Below are 26739 nucleotides of genomic sequence, written 5' to 3' on the forward strand. Positions count from 1 at the left end.
AACAACAAAAACAAAACAAAACAAATCAAAGAAAAAGCATGAAGGACAATGAGTAATTACCTGACCATAGGGGGTAACCAGACTGGTTGAAGAGACCGAAGTCCATGTCTCTATGATGATGCACACACAAGAAGTAGTCTTTGGTCAAGACGTTTTGTAAGTGGTTGTCGGTCCACTGGAGGTCGCAGGCCTCTATCGCCCGTGTGAAGATAGTTCGAGGCCTCTCGCCGTTCCCTGACGGTCCTGGGGTGATGGTGGAGGAGACGGAGGAGGAGGAGAGCAGGAGCAGGAAGAGCAGAAGGATGGGTGAGGGGAAGGAGGGGGAGGAGGGGGAGGACGAGAAGACAAAGATGAGGATGAAGAGGAAGAGGCAGACGATTAGGAGGAGGTTGAGGAGGAGGATGGGGAGGAGGAGGAGGAGGAGGAAGAGGAAGAGGAGGGGGAGAAGGAAGGAGGAGGAGGAGGAAGAGGATGAGCAAGAAAAAATGTTTTCAAACTGCCATGATACCATGATAACATAAACAAGTACATGTTGTATAGTAATGAAATAGTAATCAAAATTGAATAGATGTGTGACATGTGAACCCAATTATTTTAAGAAATAAGGATTTCCAACGCTTCACTTTTGAGAAATATTTGCTGGCATCAAGACGGGTTGCTTTAGTCCATCAAAATCAAGCTTCTATTTTGGAGATTCATCCTGTTTCCTTCAATGAAATAATAACAGATTCGCACTAATGTAATTTACTTTGCCAGTTGAGAGCATAAAAGGCACAGATGCTTCACAAAGTCTGACAGAAACGTCCTTCTGGTTCTGACCGATGCTACCTTGAACTAGGTTAAGCGGAACACACACAAGCTTCCTGCATTCACATAAATTAATTTCATGTCATGTCACTTCCCTAACTACCGACTCCAAATATCTACAAAGAGAATATAATCAATGGCATGATTTTTACTCTACTGACATCTCCTGGCCGCTAAGCCCACCGTGAGTGGATTATGGTCACATGACTTGAAGCAGAGCTCCACACAAACTTTTTCTCTCTGGTAGCCCATTCGAGCGACTACTACCTTTACATTTCATATTTTGGTGACCCTAATTTAAAAAGAACCATATCAATCCATTTCAAATCCTAGTTGCCCGATCAGGCCACCAATAGATATCTTTGTGGGATATTTGGTGGCCAAGCATCGACATTTGGTGGCCTTGGGCCACCAGGCCACCGCGCCACCGGGCCTCCGGGTCACCAGGCCACTGGGCCACCGGGCCACTGGGCCGCCGATAATGTGGAGCCAGCATACCAGCACATACATACCTGCCACATTGTTTATTGCACCTGGTCCTGGGTTTGGAATATTACTGCGGGCGTCGGCGTCTTCCAGTGGACAGAGGTCGTTGGAGCTCCACTGCCGTAACCTCTCCCTCCACTGCTCCTTGTCCCGTACTGAGTACCCTGGGTTCATCACCACCACCATCCACAGTAGACCTGGGGGAGAGACAAAGAGATGACGAGACAATGAATATATACACAAGAAAAATAGAAGAATAAAACATATCTGTAAATTTTTCTCTTCCTTTATATTCTGTATTTTGATTCAACCCATCTGTTCTGTATCAGTGCACTCAGAATTGCATGCATGAAGTGGTATATGAATGTTATTCATCTTTTTTTTTGTTATTTATCACCAGTAGTAGTAGTAGTAGTAGTAGTAGTAGTAGTAGTAGTAGTAGTAGTAGTAGTAGTAGTAGTAGTAGTAGTAGTAGTAGTAGTAGTAGTAGTAGTAGTAGTAGTAGTAGTAGTAGTAGTAGTAGTAGTAGTATCTTCCTATGATATCTGTCTACCTGGATCTTATATTATGGCTATGAAGCAGATGTGGGTTTTTTTTTCAATGTTTTGATTGATGGATTCTTTATTGGTTGGATTGGAAATGATTTGCCAGTTATCAAAATCACCAAAACTGTTGTGCATATAATATATGTACAACAGTGCATGGGGTAGGTGAATATCGACTTCAAGTGATAAAATGTGTGTATAATATATACATATTCACCTACCCCATATTTTCCTCCAAAACATACATTTGAGATGGCAAATGTGAAAAAAAAATGTAAATATGAGGAAACAATAACAATGTCCACAATGACCACCAAAGAAAAAAAATCAAAAGAATCCATCTTGAAAACAAGAGTATCTATAGGCATCCTCTTCTCTGAAGAGATTTGAGAGAAAAAAAAGGAATAACTCTGCATTGAAAACAGCAGTTACATTTTGAACTGTACTTTCAAACTGTACTTTTTATCATTTCATGCAGCCACACAAGACGAAATGAGAAGCACTGTGGTGAATCTCATTTTTCTCCTGTTGTGGCTCAAAAGTACGAACAGATGCGCTACAACAAGTGTTCCACTGCTACGGAAAAGTGACGAAAGACAAAGAAACGCAGACAAGAACGACTGGAGCTCTGGGAATCACTGAAAACCCTCCGCACCTTTCTGATAAGCTCGGCTTTTCTCGAGCCAAATTTTTGATTCTGAGGAGTGAAATGATAAGGCGGACAAATGGATTTGTTTGAGAGAGGTTTCCTTATAGTCATTCTTTGTGCTCTTTCTCTCAAGTTCTGGTTAAATTAGATCACGCCGACACATTAATCCAATCTCCACTTCTTAACATGCACATTCCCACTGGAATGTGCATGGACCCTCTGTTTTACCCCTCTTGACAATAGCTATGGTGTTCCTGATGAGAAGTGTCAAATTCCTTCTCGGGCTGCTTTCGGTTTGATAAGAGTTTGTTTCGTTTTCAAAACATTCTCTGAGCACATGTCACTGGTTTACATGTTTGATTGTATTCCACCAAAGGTGGCTTGAGCATTGAGTGATGTTTCGCAGTAAGTTATATACTCTGTGGATGTGATGTACGAGTTTTGTTACATGCTGCATGAGCTACTGATGATCTGCATTGCAACCACTCACACCTGCTGTAAAATATAACATTACAATTTAGGCTTGCAAATTTCTGCTTGATCCATTTTCCGATTCTGACGGAAAGCATCTCAAGTAGAACACAAAGTCTGTGATGTTTGGGGATATGTGTTCCATCTCCACAGCTGATTTGCTGGGATGTGCATCTATGCAAATTCAGATGACAAGAAAACCTTTGGTGATCTTCCACATAATCTGTGCACAGTCATGGTCATCCAACAAACAGTGCAGCCGGAAAAAAAGAAAAAAAAGAAGGGCAGACTGACTGATCGTCTTTGCAGATTTGTGAGGATGGGGCTGCAGAGATTCCCAATATTTCATGCCAATTTAACACTTAAACGTGGAATTAGGCAACTTTTGAAATGTTGTTGGTCAAACAGGCCCCATGAGCTTTATTAGTCTTTAAAATGAATGAAGAAAATTCTAGAATGTACAAAAAACATAGCCCCTCACAGGTGGACCAGTGTTCTTACTCTCCAATAATAATCTGTTTTCCTAATGTCACTGGCACTGACATCAGCTTGGCAATACATTCAAAAGTATGCATCATGTTGCTGATGAAACGTGAAACGACTGATGTTTTTTGTCAGAAAAAAAGGCAGTGAAAGAAGCGTCGGAACGAGTCATGGGGCTCCATCATCTCTTGATGGGAAACGTCGAAAAAACATGTCGCCTGAATGTATCATTTCACACGTGCGCCTACACGAGGAATACCTTTTCTTTTTCCAATAAGGTGTCTGATAAGCCCTATCTACCTGTGACAGATGGGTGACACAAATACATCCACAAAGACTTGAGAAAATGTTTCCAAAGAAAATGTGATTGTCAATAGTGCCAGGCCGAAGAGATTCGCTGTGAGATTGATTGATGATATTGACAGTGATACCCTTTCCCCAGAACAGCTGGGATAGCACAGTTCTTTCCAAAGATAACCTTAACCCTCACACCTGAAACAAAAAAGTCAGCAAAACAAAGATGTTGCCCATTGGGGGGGGGGGGGGGGGGAGAGACCATCACATCTCTTTTGACGACATTGTCATTTTGAAATACATCACAATTTTGAGTTTATTATTATTATTATTACTATTACTATTATCATCATTATATTTTATTCACTCGCAGGAGATAACAAGCTAATTTCAAAAAAAAAAATGCTCAAGCTTAATGAGGTACATAAAAAATAATGCATTTTGCATTACAGTCCTCTGACGTGACCCCATTTGAAGCTATCATGTATGTTGTTCTATTGAGAAATGAGAAGGAGTCAGGAGGCAGAGGAGAGGGACTTTGTGGGTAAACCGTTGCCCCCCTGCAAGACCCCTGGTATGGCAGAGAACAATGTTTCCTGTGCGAGGAATGACATCTACTCAGCCATGAGAAGAGGGAGGAGCGGCACGAGGTGACAGGGTAGGGTGGACACAGAGGGCGCTGCTCCTCTCAAAAACTTCGGAATGCACGGCAGTAAATTTAAAAAAAAAAATGATAATAATGATAATGTGAATGGAACTCCAAAGACAATATACGCAAGTTCAGCAATGCCTGTCTTTGAGAAGGACTCATCGCAAAGAAATCATTTGTGGAATACATAGAGTAGCACAATAGCAACAGATGAGCGATAGTCTGAATGACATTTGTGACATGAAGGTGGTCATTATGAACTTTTGCAACTACAATGTAAAAAAAGAAAGTGAAAACAGAACCACACAGACACACTGTCATGTTGGCCACTGCAAGAGTATAATATCTGTCCAATTTATTGTATCTTCTGTCGTCAGAACTAAAAATCTTCAAAGGCAACCATTTCGCCATGATTTATGACTTTAAAATTATTCATTTCTCACATGAAATGGGCAAAAATTATGACTCAAGGGAGTCACCACTGAAACACTTTGTCACCCACCCTTCACATTCCTAATGACCAGGAAATGTGATCATTTTTTCATGATATGCCTGTTGACAATTTTCTTTTTTTAGTATCAACATGAATCATTATGCACAGTAATACAAAGTACCATTATCAGCTAATTTTTGCCTTGCATTAAAGAGATGTTTAGATGAAATATGAATGCATTTCAAAAGTGGGATCTACACTAAAGGATGATGCACAATTATGCTCATGTAAATAAATCATCAGGGTATGCATGCAAATGGCCAACATGTGCTTTTGCCACTCAGCATGTGTGTGAACAACGGGGGAAAATAAATCTATGGAAACCTAGTCTTTCACAATCATATGTTAATATTTGGATGTCTGCAAAGGAGCTCAGTAAAGTATTTCCCTTTGTAATACTCTACAGCTACCAGTACTTCTTTACGAGTAAAATGTTTCAGCAAGCAACAGAACTTGTTTCCATTTTCACTGCAAGAGATTGTGGTCTCATCTCCTGCTTGAGTTACTGACACACTGAACAACAAGCAAGCACATGATCTCATTAAAAAGGGGAAAGAATCTATGAACACCCCCTCCCTGATAAACAATTATCAAAACTACAATATTTCAAAGATTATGTGATGAGTTTTGTTAAGTGAAATCACAACTAATGATACTAAGAAGTACCTCTACCCTTTGTCAAGTGTTTGCATTGGTACTTGGTATCACAAATGTTGGTATAAACATTTTTTTCTTGATAACACTAAATTCTCAAAGTTGATGTTGGCAACAAGACGCCCTCTATAAAACAGATGGGAGAGGGAGCTATTATGAACAAACTTTGTCATTAAAAATCATTCTGACCAAGAAATCATACGGCAGAATTGAGAAGCAAATGGCTTCAGTGACGTCTTTGAGTCATGCGTCCACAATCCTTACAAATGCCTGCCTTGAGTATGATTGTTGCCTTTCTGGAGGTTTTGTGAGGGAAGTATTGACGGCCTCGCTGGACATTTTGTTTACCGACACGAGATCAAACACGAACGCTGAGACTACTCATGAGATGCACAAACAAGAAGGGCAGGGAGGGACACACAGCTCAGCTCTCGCCACACCAGCGGTTATTTGAATGACCTTTACATATCCACATCAGGCTGCATGATGGTGGCGTAAATACTGTCGGCTAAATGAGCGGCTAATCAATAAGGAGGCTCTCTGATGACATCAGCCTAATGTGCGGCTTCGCCTCGTCATCTGACGGCCGCGCAGACGTCAGTCGGCCCTTTCGAATGGAACCAATGTAACGTCAACGCCATTGTGGCTATCCTTCAGCGCTTCTCTTTCTGGCCAACACAACTATCTCGAAAAACTTTACACAACACGTCAAAAATTTTTTTTTGATTTTCCTTATCCATCCTCAGAAAATCTGAAGTTAATGCCTTGCCATTTCGTCAATTCCATCACGACAAGTTTCTCCAGACAACAGCATTATTGAGACTCACTTGAACTTTGCGGAGTCTTACCCTTTTAGTTGTTGTCCGACGAAGCCGACATACGTACATCACGTGCGTAAATCAAAACAGCAACAAACAGCTCCAAAATATTGACCACAAAGATAAAAGACAAAACCGCATGGAAAAACATTGTAGAGCTGTAGGTGTTGTTCCAAATGGAGGAAATGAACGCATTTGCTTTCCCTATTTTCTTGTTGTGGTTCTTACTCTTGTTATCGTTGTTGAAAGTTCATGAGCAGTCAGACAATGGTATCATAACAGAAGGTGTAGCCAATATATGATGTACTTGATGATGTACAGAAAGCAATGAAAACAACTTTCGAATATCAACATGTTTGCTTGCTACAGCTGTCATTGCATACCCTGACTAGCGCGACAGTAAAAAAAGAAAAAAGTTGCTTTTTCTGACGTGAGAGCTTAACATTCTGACATTCAAATTAGGCATAATCTCTAGATCAGCCAGAATATGAAACCATAGCATCTTTCTGCGCATGTATTTTTGTAACAGACCTCAACAGCATACATTGCGAGTCATTTTACTTTGTTTACTATGTATATATCACATACATTTGCATTTAATATTCCACTGATATCATCAATATGGATCTTGGATTCTGCAGTGGTACATTTTGTCATCTGAAGAACACACAGTGAGATGTTGTCTGGGAGACCGATACAGACGGAGCTGAATCGTCTCACCTACCTTGGCTGACCTGCCGAACTTTGGCACCAAAAATTAATGGTACATGTACACATTGTTTGCTCCAGTTGTGTAAAGTGTTTGTCAGACTGAACAGGTGGGTGTATAGCTCACCGGTTCTCATGGGCTCCACCATGGAAGATTTCTGAACAGCATCTCCGCCTGAACATAATTTGGAATGCACCAAGTTAAGAGCAATAACCCTTATCCGAGTTTTGCGGCCATATGCACCCATTCCCAAACTGAAATAGGTTAAACGATGGTGTTAGCTAAGAACTTGTTTGGTGAATGCTGTAATACAGTTTGATTTGTGGTGATGCGCTGGAATACCTGCGCCAGACACGACACCCAATTGTCCAGAAAGGTCACTGATCCTCTTCCACAATTTCCACCCTCGATATTGTCTGAAGATGACATTTGATGTCAGACAAGCGTTAAACAAGCTTGAGCTCAAGTGGCAAAGATGTCTGCCAACATGAACATTTACTCACATTTTTTTTCTATTCCCCTTGGTTTTTCTTTTATTGCTCTGAAAACCTTGCTCTCACCGAAAACACAAATGATTTGAAGTGTCATTTGAATATTTCATCATGTTCATAAAACAAAGATAGTGATGTATTTTTCCCCCATAAGATATCTTTTTATATTAAACTACAACTTGTGGTTATGACCATTCTTTTCAACAAGTATTCAGATTTAAAATCTTATGGCTTTGAAGCCTCACCCAAATCAACAGTTCCATTTTAGACTACTTAAAGCCAAAACATAAAGAAGTTAAGTTTGATTTCAACTGACCTCCTTGTTGAAGTGCAGATTGCTGTGTAGCTCATTTGTGTGTGTGTGTGTTCTAAAATATTTTGATGGTATTGAACTAAATATCAATTGTTTATCAAGTACATTAACTCCAATAAATAAACAATAACTACAAGTTATGGAATATTGAATAAATGTTGACAGTGCTTAGACTATCCTTCCCTTGTGTGGTAAAAAGAATCTATTTCTGTTGGATACCTGAGGAATATTGGGCAAGAAATATGCAGTGTTTCCTATATGATGACCAGTATGCAAAGCAGTATAAGGAAAGGGCTATGTACACTGTTAAAGTAGCATTCTATTCATCAATGCTACAAAATCATGGCAGAAAGAGATGATTAATATTCAAAGGGGTGAATATTTGTATGACAGTTGGAATCTTTATTTGTACAGAGGGCTATAATTGCTCCAAAAAAAAACCCAACTTAATAAAATCTGTAGTAGCACATTCTGCAGTGTTGTTTGTAATTTTTACACTTGACTCCTGGCTGCCTACTGCTCTAACTGCCTATAGCCCCGTTGATGTCATTTGAATTTGCTGAGAGAAGAAAGATGCAAATCCCACATTAAGGGTGGAGGAAGCTTGCCTCAAAATCCAGAGCTTGCCTCAACATCAAGAGCTTGTCTCAATGCCCAGAGCTGACAGAGGAAGGTCATCGCCATGGGATACCGGGATGAGGGACAAAGGTTATATAGCCCATCCTCCTCGAAATGTATGGCCGGTCACTCCCATTAGGTAGATGGGCACCTCGCACCGCTAATCAATGGCAATCAACGTTTGGTCACTGATGAGGAATCTGGATTAGTCTTGCACGTACAGCCTTTTCATCAGATTGTACAGTGTCCATCAATTCAGATATATAGAGGCAGCTTTCAGCTTTCAGTGTGTGTCATTAATTACAATATAAGAGACTGGAGTGGAGTCTCTGTTTCCTGCTTTCCCTCCCTTTGTCTTACTCTAAGCACAAATGGAACTCATTTGTATTTGCGTTCAGTCATATAGCAATACTCCCTTCTCTTGTTCTGGTCAGTATTGTGTACACAATTGAGTGGAAGTCTGATACAAATGCATGCCTGACAAATATGGCAGTTGCTTGCTGTGTGCATGCATGACTCGGAGCATGCTATTAACCCGTTGAGGACAAGTCTTGAGTATACTCGGGCAAGTGTCTATGGGAAATGCGTGTTGTAGCAAAATCAGCCTGTCCTCAACGGATTAAAGAGTGGTGGCAGTGAGTTTGCTGGATATCATACCATGAACAAAGGACATGGAACCTCCGGCATCTGCGGCTTTTCAAATTTTAAGGAAAGAGACCTGAAATTAAATTAACACTTCCACACTCCAGTTACAGATTTAAGCAAAACCAATCTGATTAAACAAGTACTGCAGTACCGCAGTGAATATGACCATCACCTCAGCACTATCTAAATGTAGATACGGCCTTCTTGCAGCTCCCTGAGATGTGACCACCAGTCTCCCTTCCTACAAGACACAAGAAAGCACCTTTCCAGAATGACGCAAGTGTGATAAGACGGGACGAATCCATCTGCCTGACACAAGACCGCCCTCATCCTTGAGATAGGAGGGTGGTGCTGCCCTCTGCATCAGACGGTCGGCCCACAACGACAGAGGCGGCATTACTTACGCATGCTGATTGAAGCGGCCAGTAGCTCTCTATCTGCTCGCTGCCATAATGAAGTACCTCGGCTCGGCTTGGCAGGCGCTTTCATCTATTTGTAAATGTGTCGACCGTGGTCGCACAACAGGAGGAGTTTGCACGGCCTGAGCTAACATTTTCCTCGAAGAGTCCTATCGTGGTGGGACGTGTTTCCGCGGCGACAGCAATCACAGCCAGCCCCCATCCCCCCCCCCCCCCCCTCCACCTTGTCTTGGTCTGGAGTGGCGGAGTGGGTAAGAGTAATGCATTTGGTTGCAGCGTAGAGTTTCACCGATGAGGCACACTGGCTGAGCCGCTTTAATGCATGCACAAACATCGCATCCGTTTCACATGTGACTGGTGAATATTTAGAGCTGCATGCTACTTGCTGAAGAATGGAAGATTGGATCCACTGGGTTGTGAATTTCTTCCCCCCTCTTTTTTTTCATAAACTACAGCCAAACTGCCATGAAAAATAGGGAGACTCACTTAAATTCCAGAGCTGTTCAGATTGGCGTGGCAAAATGATTATTCAAATGAGCAAAGGAAGCTGATCCTTCTCGGGAGAGACTTGGCGATCTTGTGTCGTTCTTCTAATCAAAATTACGGTTTATCTCAGCACTCAACTGCTGTCACGGGAATTCATGGAAATCTTTTTTTCCCCCTCACTTTCTACTTGAAATAAATATGACCCCTTAGTGACAAGATGGGACACCTTCTCTGCTAAAAGAGAGAGGCAAGCTATTGCTAACTTCAACATTTGTGAACATTCTGTCGGCTGCATGGAGTGGAAATGTACATAGAGTGGCGACCCTGTCCGCAGAAAGAAACGCTGCTACCACGGAAACGTCCCCGGCTCAATCTCATCACTTGTAAATGAGCTCACAGCCTACACACCATCCATAATTCATGCCGCGTTACATGCGACATAATATTTTTCCCCCCATTCCTCCCCGCAAATCGAATGAGGCTGGTCGGGTGTAAGATGATAAACAGCGACATCTTCAAGTGCCCAGTTGCCGTGGCAGCCCAAAAATTTGCACAGAATTTTGACAGGTCCTTCACATTCTTTGCTCCAAGGATATTTCCTTGTAAATGAATGCAATTTGGACATCAACTTATCTTGAATTTGCATGTTGTGGAAAAGAAGTATTTCTCAATATCTCAACAATGAAAAAAAATACAGGAAAGGATAATGATCTTATTGGAAAGAAGGTAGCCTCCATTTCTGTCACTTATACTCTGTATTTATCATTTAATCTATGCATTAGATAAGAAATAAAATAAAAAGCATTCAGTATCATCGAGCCATTTTTATCAAGAGCTTTCCATTATTATTTCCTTTGATCATAACACACCCCCTTGTAATAAGAAAAATAATAAATGTGGATAGAATTTCCCGTGACTTGTGTGAAAAGGCATCAAGGTATCGGCACATGTCTTTCATCCTCAAATTGGCAACGAGCGGGATCATCAGCTGGGCGTCTCATGCCCGGAGCATGGAGGGCGAAAATATGAATTTATGTATAACACGGACATGAAGCATCCCAAGTGGCCACTACAACACACTCCATCAAACGAAGAGGAAGAGAGAACTCACAAATGGACATACATACTAATTTGCATGCCCGCTGCAAAGGGGGGCAGCCGCTGACGTTACAACACAACGCACGGCGGCTTTCGCATGCAGAGGCAGGTACGGCTGCCATGATAGCGTCTTTCCAGTGGGGATGTCTCGCTCTCGTCGGTAATGGTATCTGGGCCGGCTGCTTGTATCCTCAGCCCTGGCGAAGCGTAATTCTAGCCAGCCGCTGAGAGCCGGGAGCCGGTTGAGGGCCCGCGACTCTAATCAAGCGGCGCGCGGTTGTCGGGTAAGATAAGGGTAGACAAGGCCAAAAGCCGGGATGTACGAGTGTAGTCTTGGTAGGACAGCCTTTTGCTCTTCTTTTCCTTCCATTCCATAGTATACAAATATTAGTATACAAAGTGGGCAGCAGTATTTCATTCCAGGACATGAGTGGATGGGACTATCATCACACTTTTCCAAGCATATATTAGCATGTGCCTGGGTTTTTTCAGCACTGTGTTTGGCAGGTTAAGAAGGAACTGGAGTAGGCTTTATGGTACAGCATTTTGTATTGAAATTCTGTTTTGTATATAAACCTACTATATTCTACGTTATGCTGATATTATATTTTCTAAAGCAATGTAAAGAGTGCTCTTGCCATGAATTTAACATTTTGACTGTCAATGGTAGCCAAATATCCAGCCTGTTTAGTGTGCAAAGTGCAATTATATGAAGCTCAATCCATTCTATTTTTTTTTCTTCAAAACTCTCACATCTTCAAAAAAAAAAAGAAAAAAGAAAAAAAGATCCTACATTAGATTCAAATGAGCACACATGTGTCAAATGAAACATCATATCCCTCTTACCAACTGATAATTGAAATAAAACATTTTCCAATCCTACAGTCATGTTAAGGTCAGTAAAGCACTTTAAAGTCACAGTTTGATACTCCCATGGACATTTTCCTCCTAAATTTCCAGACAGTAACAGAGTCTTTGTCGACAAAATTCCCAGAAAACCACCAATACTTGATAATCATGACAGTATTATTTGTACGTAAAAGAAGAAAAAGAAAGGAGGCATATGACACTCTTGAGTGTCCCACATACACAAATCTGTTGCTATGTTAATCCCACTCCCTTGAACACTCTTTCTGCATTCAACATGCATTCCATCCAGCATGTCTATTTACAAATACAACAGTGTCTTCAATCTACTGAGACAAAGAGCCAGTCTCTTTCAAGAATTGACTTTTATCACAAAGAATACATCACTTTGATTTGATGTGATTCATCTTAGCCACATATGTGCCAACAGATTCCCAATGTCTAGCATGAGTCGGGTGCTGAGAATGTTCAACTATGTACTCGCATCAAGTGGCATTATTAGGTGTACACACTAAATTGATTTAAAATCTACCCTTTATTGCAACTGATTGACAAATTGCCCAATTGAATTTGGATGAATTTGAATCTACCCTTTTCCGGGCTAATCATCCATTGCTGGTTAGAATGGAAGGCATTTTTTTTTTCTTTTTATTTCTGTTGTTGTTGTTTTTGTTTTTGTTTTTGTTTTTTTTTGTTGCGCACGAATGTCTTTGCTCAAACTGCATATCATGAAGGAAGTATCAAATACTTGATTCAAATGCAAAGTGAATCATAATCTTGATTTCACCTCGGCAGACGTTGAACATTCTGTCTCATGATACACTGCGCTATGAGCAACTAGATTTTATTTTCTTTCAAATGATCCCCTGATTATTTATAGGATGTCGTTTATTACAGATGATTTGCCGCTGTATCATGACTTACCACAAGTTTAAAAGAAAATACTGCAGTTCTCTATAATAATCAAAACTACAAAATATCAAGGGAAGGAAACCAAACATCTTTTTACAGACAAGGCTAACAAATTTGATTACATAATCAATTATACTAAATCAATACAATTGACTTTGATCTTCCACTTGTTATGATATAACCCTCCTTCTGACAGGACATTATATTTCTCCCATGTGAGATAACTTAAATGCCATTGAATTATCATAGTCAAAGTTACATGGTGTTGGTCGACTTGTTTGAAATAAATCTATGACTTTTTGCCCCCCCCCCCCCTCACTTGTCTGGATTCTGGAGCCTTATAATATGAGTGTACAGACAGCTTGCTTCTGCACTCAACTATTGAATGCATCACATCCACTGTATCGATACCCAATGTGGTTGTCTATCTGACTCCTAGTGCAGGAACAAGCAGCAGCCTTAGTCCCTGCATATGGAAAAATGTGTCGGTACTCAACGTCAGTTCATTATAATCATCATCACCTTCTTCAGTGAGTGAGTGTCAGAGAGAGAGGGCACAAAAACCAATCCTGGTTAATTGCATAATGGACATAGATGGATGGGGTTACATTATGTAATTAGTGCAGCTAAATAGATTTACACAGGTACAATAAGTGCTGGCTCAATCAAGAAATGACACACAACGGCTCGTTAACCAGCGTAAACTCATAAGTCCAACAGATGAGAAAATAAGAAGGAGCAGGTTGGGGCTTAGCCATGTCAAAAAGGCACACCTGTACGTTCCTAAGATTAAGCTCCACTCTTTCTCAGTGTAATCTATGCAGTCTCATCAAATACACAACGGTGTGACAACAAGGCGCAAGCGTCGCACACTGAAGATGCAAAATCAGCAATCACCTGGCTGCCCAGCAGAGAAGATATGAAATGTTTAAAACCTGGTCATAGTTTTGGCAACTGGCAATTCACTTCCTGTGAGATATCACCTAGATCAACACTATCAAATCGATATTGTAGAAAATAACATTGCTTCAATTCAGCTACTTGGCTTAAAGTACATGGAACTGACACATATTAAAGTACGTAAAATTTTTGGTCAAAATCTCAGCCATAAGGATGAATTTTCTTATCTTATCCTTATTTGAAATCATGATAGTAATATGCGATGTTTCTTTTCAAATCACTTCAGAAAGAGACATATTCCTCACTGAACTTCACAGCAATCACAGGGTGCCAAGCATAATTTCAATTTCCCTTAATTAGTGTGCAACTGATTTATCAGGAAGAAATTCTCCTATATACCTTAAACTTGCAGACAGGCTAGAAATACACAAAAAAAAATGCACCAAATTTCAAGAAAAGGACATCAACCAATATGATATGGGATATCATGGCAAAACGATGCAGGCGTATCACGCAGTGATTCGGAACATGACTGTTTAGTCAGAATAAAAGCAGTGAAGGGCAGTACGTACTAAATTTCACACTTGCCATATGGGCGTTCTGCAAAGGCCCCAAAGTTTTCAAAGGCGGGAGTCCATTCTCATTACTTGCCCCAAGGAGGTACATGCTCGCCCCCTACAGCAAGTTTGAGTTGTACCAGAGAAGTGGGCCAGTAGGTTTGAAGCACCCTGCATTTATCCTGAGGAGCCGCTGGGGCTCAGTGGATAAGACCGTGGCCTCCCAATATTGAGGTCCCTGGTTTGAGTCCCTTGGAAGCAGCTGTCGTGCCCGTAGCAGCCAAGGCAAGTCATCTTCATTCCCTAGTTCTCCGGATTTATCTTAGAGCCATCGGTCCCACGGTTGCGTGATCATAATATGCTCCTATACCCTGTTTACACTAAGCACAAAAGGAGGTTCTGAAGCCTCCAATTGCAACTTCAAGCAACCTTTCAGCTCACTACAATAAGAGAGAATTCAGAAAAGGAGATCTGATCAGGTCTGATCAGGTCATGTCATAAGCAGGGGGTGCTTCAGAGCCTGCTATAGCAGTCTCAAAGAGCCTCAGCTGCAGTATAAATACTAAGGAGTTTGAAAAGCTGCCATTTTGCCGACCCGGAAGTAATCACTGAAGGTCATTGCCAGCTAACATAAAAACCAGTTGTCCTGACCAACTGCCACTGATAAATGCCACTAAACTAGCACACTTTCATGCTCAATCACATTTGTAGTTATGCAAGAAATTCAAAAGCCTGCACTATGTATCAGAGAGCAATTTGGTTACCATGGGAATGGAACCAGTTGGGCCTGCTTGGGCAAAACCAGCCCGAGCAATATAAACAGACAGGAGACCGCTTTTTCGAGCGGACTCTCAAACCTTCTCGAGAAGGATCTGAATCCCGCCTGCAGTATAAATTGGGTAAATGACAGCTTTCTTAGTGTTGAATTTTATAAATGCAAACCAAAAACTTAAAACTGCCAGATTTCCCATTTCAGGATTACATTGCATACAGAATTCACTCACCCTTTCGCTGCTACCCAATCCGACTCCTCCCCAATCCTACCCCTCCCATTCTCTCCTCTCCCCACCCCCCCCCCCCTTCCCCACACACCATTCCCCTATCACACACTCTTCCTGCCGAACTGTACATGACGATCCGACGACATGTGGGTTTGATTCCCGGTGTTGGTGTGGCGCACAGACAAGGTAGATGAAGTCATCAACTGTCAGACAGACAAAGAGCGTGCCACATTCATGTTCTTCCTCCCCAAAACCATCTGGGTTCACTCCGGAGCACCGTCCACTGGGTATAGACCCATGGCACCACTGGCTGCCTGCTGCCATGATGCGGCACAACATTCAACATTCGTTCGCCGCGACTCCCACGTCGATGTCACCAAAGCGTTTTCAATTTAAGAATCACGGTCTATGACACAATTTGCCCCCTCCCCTTCAAAGTGAATAAAATGACATGAAATTCAACAGATCTGTGAAACTTTGCAGAAACTCAGAGGAAAGCAGGCAAACAGAAAGAAATAATAATCCTGTTGAGTGTCGCGGGAAATTATACACCAGGACGTCAATTAGACCGGGCTCAAATTCACTAGCTTGGAAATATATCTCCCCCTCCTTTTGTCATGTCATCTATCCTACGGCATCTGTCATACACCTGTTTTAAATGGTGTGCAAGAAAGTGGTTTTCTTGATTAATCTTAAAGTTTTGCTTTTTTTTTTCACATAAAAAATATTTCCCTGTGTCTATTTCAAAATGCATTTTTGCTCCTGACATGTTCCCTATGGTCTGTAGCCATCTGACGATAATATTCTATAACAACAAAAAGTAATAATAATAATAATGATAACCCAACTGTGGGCTCTATGGACATTAGATTTTCCTAAATTTGATTGTGAGCTTTCTAAATATATACATGCTCACTTTTGAAAGGCCTTGCACTGACATGGATTCGCACAAGTACATATATTTGTATTCATGGATCTCGTTGATGCAGGACACGTCTGTGCATTTATGCACAAATACCATAGATTCGTACACACGCCACTCCGCATGCGAGTGTCAAATCCATTAAGTACACCTGCTGGTACGACTGTATCAATCTGTAGCCTCATTCCCAGTCTTGGGGGCCGAGGATATACACTATGTATTTTTAACCTTTACACAGTCTAATCAAATCAAAATGCACCAGGCTGTGAAGAGACTATCCTTTCCGACTTGCCAAGCACCATGATACACACAAGGAGATTGCCAAACTTACAGAAAGGGGGTTTAATATAGTGACAGAGCATGCATACAGGTATAAGGGGGATGGCAGGTTAAAGCAGGATAGGGGCAAGCAGTCTTGAGGAGCATCTTGTGGCACCTGGCATGGGTCATCAGGACCCTGTTTCCTAAAGCACAGGAGCACCAGTGGGTCAGGTGAAGAAATCCCAGCTTAAAACCAAATCCGGCCAATGACATCATCCTTAAAGGGAAGATAAACCCCAAGAGCAATGTGGATTGAGTGAAAGCAGCAACATTAGTAGAACACATCAGTGAAAGTTTGAAGAAAATCGGACAATTGATGCAAAAGTTATGAATTCTTAAAGTTTTGGTGTTGGAACCGCTGGATGAGGAGACTACTAGAGGTTATGACGTATGAGTGGACAACAATACCAAGAAAATATAAAGAAAATTCTACAAAAATCCATTTTTCATGAAAATTACAAATTCCATCAACTTGATATTGACATATGTTAAGGGTAGCAATTATTCCCCCTGCTTTCTGAAAGAGGTGGGTCCATTGCTCTTTCATGATTCTAGAAAAGTGAATTTTTGTTGAATTTCCTTTATATTTTCTTTGTATTGTTGTCCACTCATACGTCATATCCTCTAGTAGTCTCCTCATCCAGCGGTTCCAACACCAAAACTTTAAAAATTCATAACTTTTGCATCGATTGTCCGATTTTCCTCAAACTTTCACTGATGTGTTCTACTAATGTTGCTACTTTCACTCAATCCACATTGCTCTTGGGGTTTATCTTCCCTTTAAAGTTGTGCATCACTCGATTCTGACCCCCAACTTACAAAGTTCCCCCCTGGCAAACACAAGGGGACTCGATATATTATACACGGCACATGAACTCAGAAACCCTGACAGCTCCCTCGTCAGAGATTGAGTGGGGACAACCAGGAGTCACAGCTGGGCCATATTTGGGCAGCATCATTATAGCCTCAAAATGGGAGGTGAAAATGAGGTGGCGAGAGGATGGGAAGGGGAGGGGCAGGATGTGCAGAGGGGCGAGGGAGAGGGCCGTCTGTGCCTCCTCTTCTCTCTCGCACAATATCCCCCGAAAAACAAGGTGGTTAATTAACTTGATTCCTACAGGATAGAGTAGTTGGCCTTGCAGGGAGTCGGGAGAACGCATGGGAGCATTACGGGGAAGGGGAACAGGGGGGTTAAGGCGGCGAACAAGAGACCGAGGCATGATTAATCAGTCAACTGTGATTGGAGTAGAACAGGACAAAATCATCTTTGAGTGGTGCTGATAACGTGATAAGGAAGCGGGGAAAAGAGAGGAAGGAAGAAGGCTGTGAATGCTAACACGTTCTGTGGATGCTGGGACCGACAATTTATTTCTCTTCCTGGAAACCATTCTAGATTTATGTTCCCTTTCCTGCTTCACAATCACTAATTCCTGTCACTTTCGTTTCCATTTCCATTTGCCCCAGCTCTGTAATTTGTGTCAGCTCAGAGTAATCCCTGAAAGCGCTCGATGAAAGACAACGCGCTGCACCGAATTAAAAGATGTCTCATTTGTGCATGGCGTTGTGGCTTGAAGCGCCACAAAGACACGGAGGAAATGTTCTTTAGCAGCTGCTCATTCTTACCAGGGGGCGTGCCACCTCATCCGAAGCCGGCAGAGGGGGAAATCGGGGGGCGCTGACGACACATGCACACAGTGACGCCTGTGTTCTGCGTCTCCGCCAGTGACAATGCCGCGGAGCCAGCCCCTGTTACCACTTCCACAACAGCTGAGCCCGCTGCCGATCGACAACGTTGCTTGCCACGTTTGTCCGCGACACCCATATTCTCGGAATCAGGCAGCCGCGGACTGACTGGAAGCATCTGTCAGGCGGGAATTACGGCGGGGCTCCCTCTGTGGGTGACACAACCCAGTGCAGAGTTCCCTTTCCTGCGATTTGCCCTCCATCCGTGTATGACTTCGGTCGTATCACTATGTCATCAAACACGGAGTCATTTATGATTCAGCTAACATTACAGCAAACTAGATATGCATCCCACATTTCCTGTTCAATTATGGGGACAAAGAGGCCTCACCTAGTGGTAAGGCAGTGAATGAAAGTGATCTCTGCACGTGGTGTGCTTTTGTGAAGATGACCAAGTCTCCCCCACCCTCTTCTCTCTCACTGCCTTAAATTTACATTTAGAGAATCACAAGTTCTACTTCTCGATAGTCTTAACTTGTATCTGACTGCCCTGTGAACACAGCGAAGACTTCAGTATTCTCTCACTAAGCCACGGAAACTTAAGTTATCGATTCACGGCAGGCCCGTGTGCATAACATGTGTAAATCTACCACTTGCCGACAGTAACCTAATAGCCAACATCCTTGGAAACGCAACAACTCCAGAGCGGTTACGACAGAGTCTCCATGAAAAGTCCTGTAGCAGGAACCTGTGTTTAGTTTCAGCAAATCATACGAAAAGACAGAGAAAATTGACCTTTCCGAAAAGTGTAGGAAAACTTTTGACTTCTTCATACATTTCCATACAAATTGCATAAGAAGTGCTGTATGTATCAGATGTGGGTGAAAACATGACATCTGCTTAAAAAAAAAAAAAAAAAAAAAAAAAAAATAGGGAATGGACAGTGACTAAGCTCAATATTCTTGTTGTTTTTAATGAGCATACACTTGAAATTCTGTGTAGAAATTATTTCAAAAATTGTCAAACACCAATCTGCAGCATAGTTGAAGTATTCTACAAATTATATTTCTTGCATTACATAATAGTAACTTCCATCATGATAAGCATATATGCATGTTATTCTTCTATTTTTTTTTTTTTTTATTGTGTGCCCATTATTAAGCAAATAAATTCTGGAGGTGTGCATTTTTCACTGTATGCCAAAAACAATGAATCCACCATGATCATCTTTGTGTTACAGTCTGTAGGGTTGTTGTTGTTTTTTAATGCTTCTGCCATAAAGTGTCGCCAGGGGCATCATTCTATCCTGTTACTAGTTAAAGCTAGGTTCAGTCTCCCCTAATGTCTTGAATACACATTAGGCTGCCTGCATGTTGAAGTGGAGATGCAGAGGGATTTACAGTAAACTGTGAGTTAGAGTTTAAGGCACTGTCCTGCAGATATTTCTGGAAAAACAGTCCATTTATCCCTTAATTCCATTATGGTGCCCCACGGTCAGTCAGTCCACAGCAAGACAAGACTGTCCACTCTAATTTTTTGACAGGGAAAAGGCGGGCGGTAAAGGTCAGCATAATGGACAAACTCATCTTCAAATCAGACACGACTGTGGATCACATATACATGGGATAGAGCAAAGGGGGAGTGTGTTTGGAAAAAGGGGGGCATCGGAGTCGGAGGAGGGGTGTCTCTGCGTGACACATGCCTGATTTAAAGGTGGCTATCACCGCCACAGAGGCGATGCCATGCCAGGAAACTGCTGCTTGATTGGGTGATCTCCCGCGGTACTCTTCTCCCTCTCCACCCCCCCTCCCCTTCCCCCGTTTCTCCCTTTTCATGTGCCAGTTTTCTGAATCAAAAACCCCAAAGTGAGCCAGGAGAAAATTGCGGGGACAAATTGGCTTACGGTACCGCGATGACTCGTGGGCTCTGTGTCAGATTTCGAGTCAAGATTGTATAGGGCTATGCGGCAGCTTCTGGCCTGGCTTGTGTTTTATAGCCAGCTCGCTTAGAACTCTAGGAGTATAAGGGGGGAAAAGCTGGCCGGCAAAGCTCCTGTCAGACAAAAATACACCCAGCTATCGCGTCACGCAATGACCAACTTCCTTCGCTGAAACCGTGGCTCCGCCAGAGAGAATCTCTACCCTCTCCCAGCCCACGTGTGCATATGTGTCACGGGTTTCACCAGCTATACACCAAAGGCCCTCCCTCCTGTCACGGCTGCTTCAGTACTTCCCGCTGGGGGAAGGTGCCCTGTGCCAAGATGCGTACCGAGGTGTAATGCTTTGCCGCTTCCAACACCACTGAACATTCACCCTCTAACCGCATTCGCAAAACATGAAAAATATAGACACTAGCCAACTTGAGTCTCCACTGATTTTTTTTTAAATCGTCATCCTATTTCACAAAGAGATCATGAATGTGGAAAGGGGGCTCTCAAAAAGTGGAACATATTCTCTCTAATGAATAGAAACATAAAAAGCTTAAACAGCAGCGGTGTTATCGAATTTCCACAGCATGAACTCTATTTGATTATCACGAAAAACATGAAGTATTATCTCTATCTCCAAACTACTATAGTTATGTAGACTTTCTCAGCAATTGCTATGTGTTGCATATGACAGAATGTCTCATATAGGAGAGGGTCCTTTTCAACATAGCTTTATACACAGCTTCCATCACTTTCTCATTTTGCACGTTCATAAAGCAAATAATTTACAAAAATTGCTGCATAAAGTATCAAAAAAAATTTTGTCAATTCCTCTAAGACTCTAAACGCAATTAACAAATACTTCTAGAAATACAAAGTGAAAATTCATCAAAAGCAGTAAAGCATAAATATCCAGCAATGCTATCATTTGTTGAGGTAAAAAATAAACAAATAAAGGACGGAAAATTTGGAGAACAGTAATAACTTTCACTGCCAAACTAGGGGCTAGGTCGATGCAAGATTTGGCATGTGTTTTTCTGATGCCGGATGGTATCTAGGCTGTAACTTGTATGGGGCTCATTAAAAGAAGGATTGCAAAAGAGGACAATCACCCGTGAACATGGTTGCCATGCCATGGTTCACATTTATTCGTCAGGGATTACAAGATACAACGTATCACAGTTGTTTCTGGGTTAGTGTCCAAACAGTAGAAGGGGGCCTCTGCCCTACTAAAAACTTGGCTAAAACGACACGATGCCAGCGAAAATTCATTTCCATCCCTCAGCCCTTTCTGCTTATCATCATGGTTTGCATATGACTTTCTGGTGCCTAATTGACCAGGGGGGGCTGACGAGGCGCAAATGGAAAGCACGCACCCAGTACAAACAAATGCAACAGGCCCTGCGAGCACACATGGGGAGGGGCCCCCCATGCATTGCCTTTTCGGTGCTGGGAGCAGCCTGAACTTATCTCCCGCTGCAAACACAAACCATACTCGGGAAGCCAGACGCTGCCAAGAGAAACACGCGGGGTCCTTGCTGTCACTTCCATCCACCAAGACAATAAGATTGCGATATGCATCACATCTGATCCCTCTCTAGCCTATCTCTCTCTTCCTCTCTCTCCCTATATATCTCTCCCCCTCTCTCTCTCTCTCTCTCTCTCTCTATATATATATATATATATATCTCCCTATACATGTTTATATCTCTCTCTCTCTTTCGCTCGCTCTGTATCTGTTTCGAATAGCCCTAATCCGCTGCAATTTGTCCATCCATGATGAACTCACCGAGAGCCATTTCCACGTTCTCTTCCGCACACAACAGCGGGTAACGTGATTGCTGGCTCTCGCTTTCGCTCCGGGATTCTTGTTCCTCTCTCTCCTCGTTCAAGATGTAATACTCTGAGCATATCAAATCATATACCTCTTTTTATGCCTCTTTTTATATACTACCTGCCATCTAACCACCATCCAATCCTTTATATACAGTATCTATCTACCTATATATCTATATATGAAGAGTTTGTTTGCAAAAACCGATAAGTCCATATTTGTTAAATTGAGATATTTGCGATTAAAGGTCAAGAAAAATAAAGAGAATAATAAGAAAATTTTTGCTTTTTTTGACCATGACTTCTAAAATATACCTTTATATATAGTGACCAATATATCATTTAAAAAGTATTATTTTGTACTTATGACAGAGACCGTACTTCAAAATCTTCAAAAATGGACTTATCGGTTTTTGCAAACAAACTCTTCATATAGATATATAAATATATAATATATATATATATATATATATATATATATATATATATATATATATACACACACACACACACACACATATATATATATATTATATCACTATCTTTCTTGTATCTATGTATACCATTTCCTAATCTACACACAATTAACCCTTAACCATGGACCTACACATGCTCTAACTACACCTACTCTTCACTTCATCTGCTACCTTACCTCATTCAAGCAACTACCTCCTCCCTCCCTCCCCCCCCCCCTCTCCAAAGAACAGGAGAAGTGATTCACAAATTTTCCTTTCCCCTGCATAAGTGATAAAACGGGGAGAAATTCCAATTCAGAGCACTCCCACGGCAAACACGAGACCAAGGAGCTAGCGCCGGAGCACGATGAATCGCTGATTACACCATGGGCCATCAGCTCTCATTAGTCCCCGCTAATTAAGTCTTAATCAACTTTCTTAGAGCCAAACCTGAATCTGAAATCGGGTGAAAGCACTTTGCGCTGTTGTCACTTTTCCTGAATCACGTATCAATTCCTGCGGACGGGATCTGAAGGAGCAACGGGGGGGGGGGGGGGGGGGGGGGGGGGTGGGACGTTGAGGAAATCAGCAGAGATTCAATGATTATTCTCCCTCCCCCCCCCCCCTCCCGAATAATTACAAGACTTTGCTCTGCCTAAACAACAATGGATTAAACAGCAGCACCCAGAAACACCGTGAAGATTACTAGGGCTTGAAATTTGAATCAGGAACAGTACGTGCAACTTTCATTTCTTGATGAGTGTGTATCAATCTTTTCTTGCAAGTGACATACATCAATAACAAACAGTAGCTGGAGTCATACTCCTTTTTTCCCTTAGGACCATCTCAATCAAGGGACTACACTATGTGATTGCCTTGCCATCCTTGCACACTGCTAAAGCCACTACCATTGTTTACTAGGCAGAAATTTCCCAGTTGATGTTTTTAGAGCCAACACAAAAGAGAAAATGATAATGACAGTCTGTTGTTGAACCCTACTGTCTCCAGAATGAAGCCCACCATGTTCAATCCAAGCAAGCAGACAGAGCCAATTTTTCAGCATCCTTCAAAACATATACTGTATAAAGTGGGTATTTTCACGCAAGTAATTTTTCACACTCTGCCCAGTAGGATGAATTCCTTGTGTTTTCAATTCATACAGCAGAATCCATAAAAATATATCGGTACATGACAAGCAAAAATATTCATGTGATTGTATTTTTGCACTAGTTTCTGGTCACATTAAATGTGCAAAAAATTCCATCCCACAAAAATACCCTCTTTCACAGTAGGAGTAATCAAACAGCTTACTTTCAGATTGGCTGGAAATCCAGCAACTCATCTTATTTATTTCTCACTGAGCTCAAAAAGCCACTAACAAATTGGTCATGATTTGATGAATAAAGTGCAATATTTCTAACACAGCAGTTCATGCCTCAGTACAATTTGACATAGGGAAAGACAATTATGAAATTCAAATGTTCACATGATTTTAGAAAAGAGTTGTAGTGGTTGCAAGCCCCACATACAAGTTAGATGAAGTAATTGTGTCATTGTATCACAGTGAGGTCTTCCAATGGTTGGTACATAAGAATGTTATTAAAAGTCAAGTGTTTTGGTCAAAAATTCAGCAACTCTACTATTCCCTTCCCTTTTAAAGTCATCATTACTCAGCTATTACAACTCTATACAACTCATTCCTCTTAATTTCATTTCAAGCAATGGGAATGAATAAAAGTGGTGGATGCAGGCCAGTGGGATATTTGTGAGACAACATCCAACATCACTTTGTCTAATTTGCATAGATGACTTTGCCTGCTTTGCATAGATGGCGCTGACTGATATCACTGTTCTGGGAAAACATTTTCTATCTGGTTTACATGAAAGTTTTAATAATCTGCCTATCTAATCTTCCTCAAATTATCAAGTCCACTAGATAAAATTGTGAATTCTAATTTTCAGCATCCACTGACCCAGATTACCAAAAAAGAACAAGTGTTGGGAAACTTAGGCAATGGTTGTCTTGGTTTAGATCCAGCTTTGTAATGGCAATATTTTTAGCCGATAACAAACAGGAGCTCAACTTTTTGATCCCAGCGACGGGCTCTATGATTCTTGACTGAGGGAGCTCTCATGAAGTAGACATAATTTCCTGTCCTAAGGTGCAAATTTGGAAGTTGATTCGCAGCTCCATACAGCAGCTCCAACAAACTTTCTCACCCAATTTTACTGCCAATTTCATGACTCACAATCTTTTCGACCAGAAGCACACCAGCACGTTGAAAAAACAATCACAACAATTCCTTTGAGTCCCTTTCAAAACATATAAAGCAAAGTTTAGACAGATAATTGCTTTCCTTGAGCAGCAAGATAACATCCAGTATGACTACACTTGTATCCTAGCCTAACCTAAACAAAGCATAGATCTGTCTATAAGTCCTTGAGACACTGTATATAAAGGGAAGGGTTTGCCAGTGTAATGAAAGATAAAACCATCATATAATTGTTATCGAGTTTCTTTGGATAACAAAGAAAAAAAAAACTATGCTTCGTAAAAATAAAAATGGAAATTTGGCACTGACAAACAGAATGTGGATTACTTGAAACTTTCACAACATACTGTAATGAAAACAGGACAGTGACTGTTACTGCCATTAAAACATGGCAGTAACATGAAACTATCTGAACCATTGCTGAAATCCAGTGTGTATTACATTGTGGCAAATTAGACTGGTACACTAGAATTGTCCACAGGGAAGGTGGCCAAAGCAAACATGGATCCCTGTCCAGAAAGCTGTGATTGGTTGCCATCATTGCAGAAAAGTGACTGGTTTGGAGGCTAGCATCCATTTGCTGATGGAAATATCATAATGGTAACAAATTTAGATAGATAGATAAATAAATAAATAAATACATGGATATATAAAAAAAAAATCCAAACATAAATACTCTCACAGAGACAGGAGAGAGAGAGAAAGAGAGAGAGACACACACACATATATATACACACACACACACACACACACACACACACACACACACACACACACACAAATACGCATACACTTAGTCCCATCCATATATATATATCTGTGGGAGACGGGCTATCCCTAATGCACTGCCCACATACAAGTAGCATGCACTATCTAGGCATCAAATCTATTATGAGGTCATCACCCCCCTCCCTTCCTAACTGCAGCCTGCATCGAAGCTTAGATAATCTGCATTTCAAAACTGCAAAGATGGAAATAAAACAAACAGGAAAACCCATTTCAAGAGGGGAAACAGAAAAGGCAAAGCCCTTGTCTGATCGGCGGTAGTAGTCGCGTATCGCGGGAGATAGGAGCACATCTTGATTTAGATCAGGTCAGTGCCTGAATCCGCCGCAAAAAGCTGCACTCTCGGATGCCATCCAGAGATGCATGAAATAGAATGGGGAAGATAGTCCAGAGCGAAAAAAAAATCCTCGCTGGGTGCGATGGGTATCTGCAGGAACTAAAAAGCTGCTAAATAATTCAATTTTTGCCATCTACACAGGAACTCTGTCGAATCAAGATGGCCGACTGAGCACAAGTTCAACCTTCCTGAGTGTCGTAAAATAGCAGGAGGAAAAACGCAGATTGCGCATATTTTGTTCACACTGAAATCGCCAGTCTTTTTAAGGCTTGAAAGCCCAATGTTTTACGGAGGCAACAGCTCATTGTGGAAATGGATCTGAACCAACAAATGCAACTTTCGCATCCAGTTGGCAGATGGAATAGATCAGGCTCAATCACAATGGGGCTGGGTGACTAGAATCCTGAATACAACAAAGAAAACCAATTTAATGCCATGAAACCAATCAAAGGATATCAATGTTCCCTATTTGAATACCTGAATTTGATGTCTTCGGTAATGAAATATGACTTCTTGAGATATTCAACGACTGGTTCCCTTCATCTCAAGAACTGAAAAAATTATTACAAAAAAAACCCCAGATATTTGAAAAATAAAGAATCAGAAAAATGGCTCCTCCAATAATTGCAGTGTATTCCAGACACTGAAGTGGTTTCAGTTTGGAAAGCTTTGCACAAATATTGAACTACATTGTAAAATGTTCCACATAGACTATTGTAAATATAAGTAATTTTTTTGTTTTCGTCTCAATCTAAAATTACCTATTAAATTCTTCTTGGGGAAGGGTGGGAGAGGGAGAGGGGGAGGGGGACTTTCACTGGGGTTCAATGGCTTGAA

At 41.4% G+C, this 26739-nt stretch overlaps 1 protein-coding gene across 1 annotated transcript in view; it reads right to left on the bottom strand.

Moving 5' to 3' along the window:
- LOC140236888 (zinc finger SWIM domain-containing protein 5-like) overlaps positions 1 to 26739 on the bottom strand; it is a 93814-nt gene that overhangs the window by 16551 nt on the left and 50524 nt on the right. Inside the window, 2 exon segments of the mRNA XM_072316824.1 lie at positions 61 to 243; positions 1320 to 1490. Of these exon segments, the coding sequence (XP_072172925.1) occupies positions 61 to 243; positions 1320 to 1490 (354 nt within the window).

Source organism: Diadema setosum, chromosome 13, assembly GCF_964275005.1.
Source record: "Diadema setosum chromosome 13, eeDiaSeto1, whole genome shotgun sequence".
NCBI lineage: Eukaryota > Metazoa > Echinodermata > Echinoidea > Diadematoida > Diadematidae > Diadema > Diadema setosum.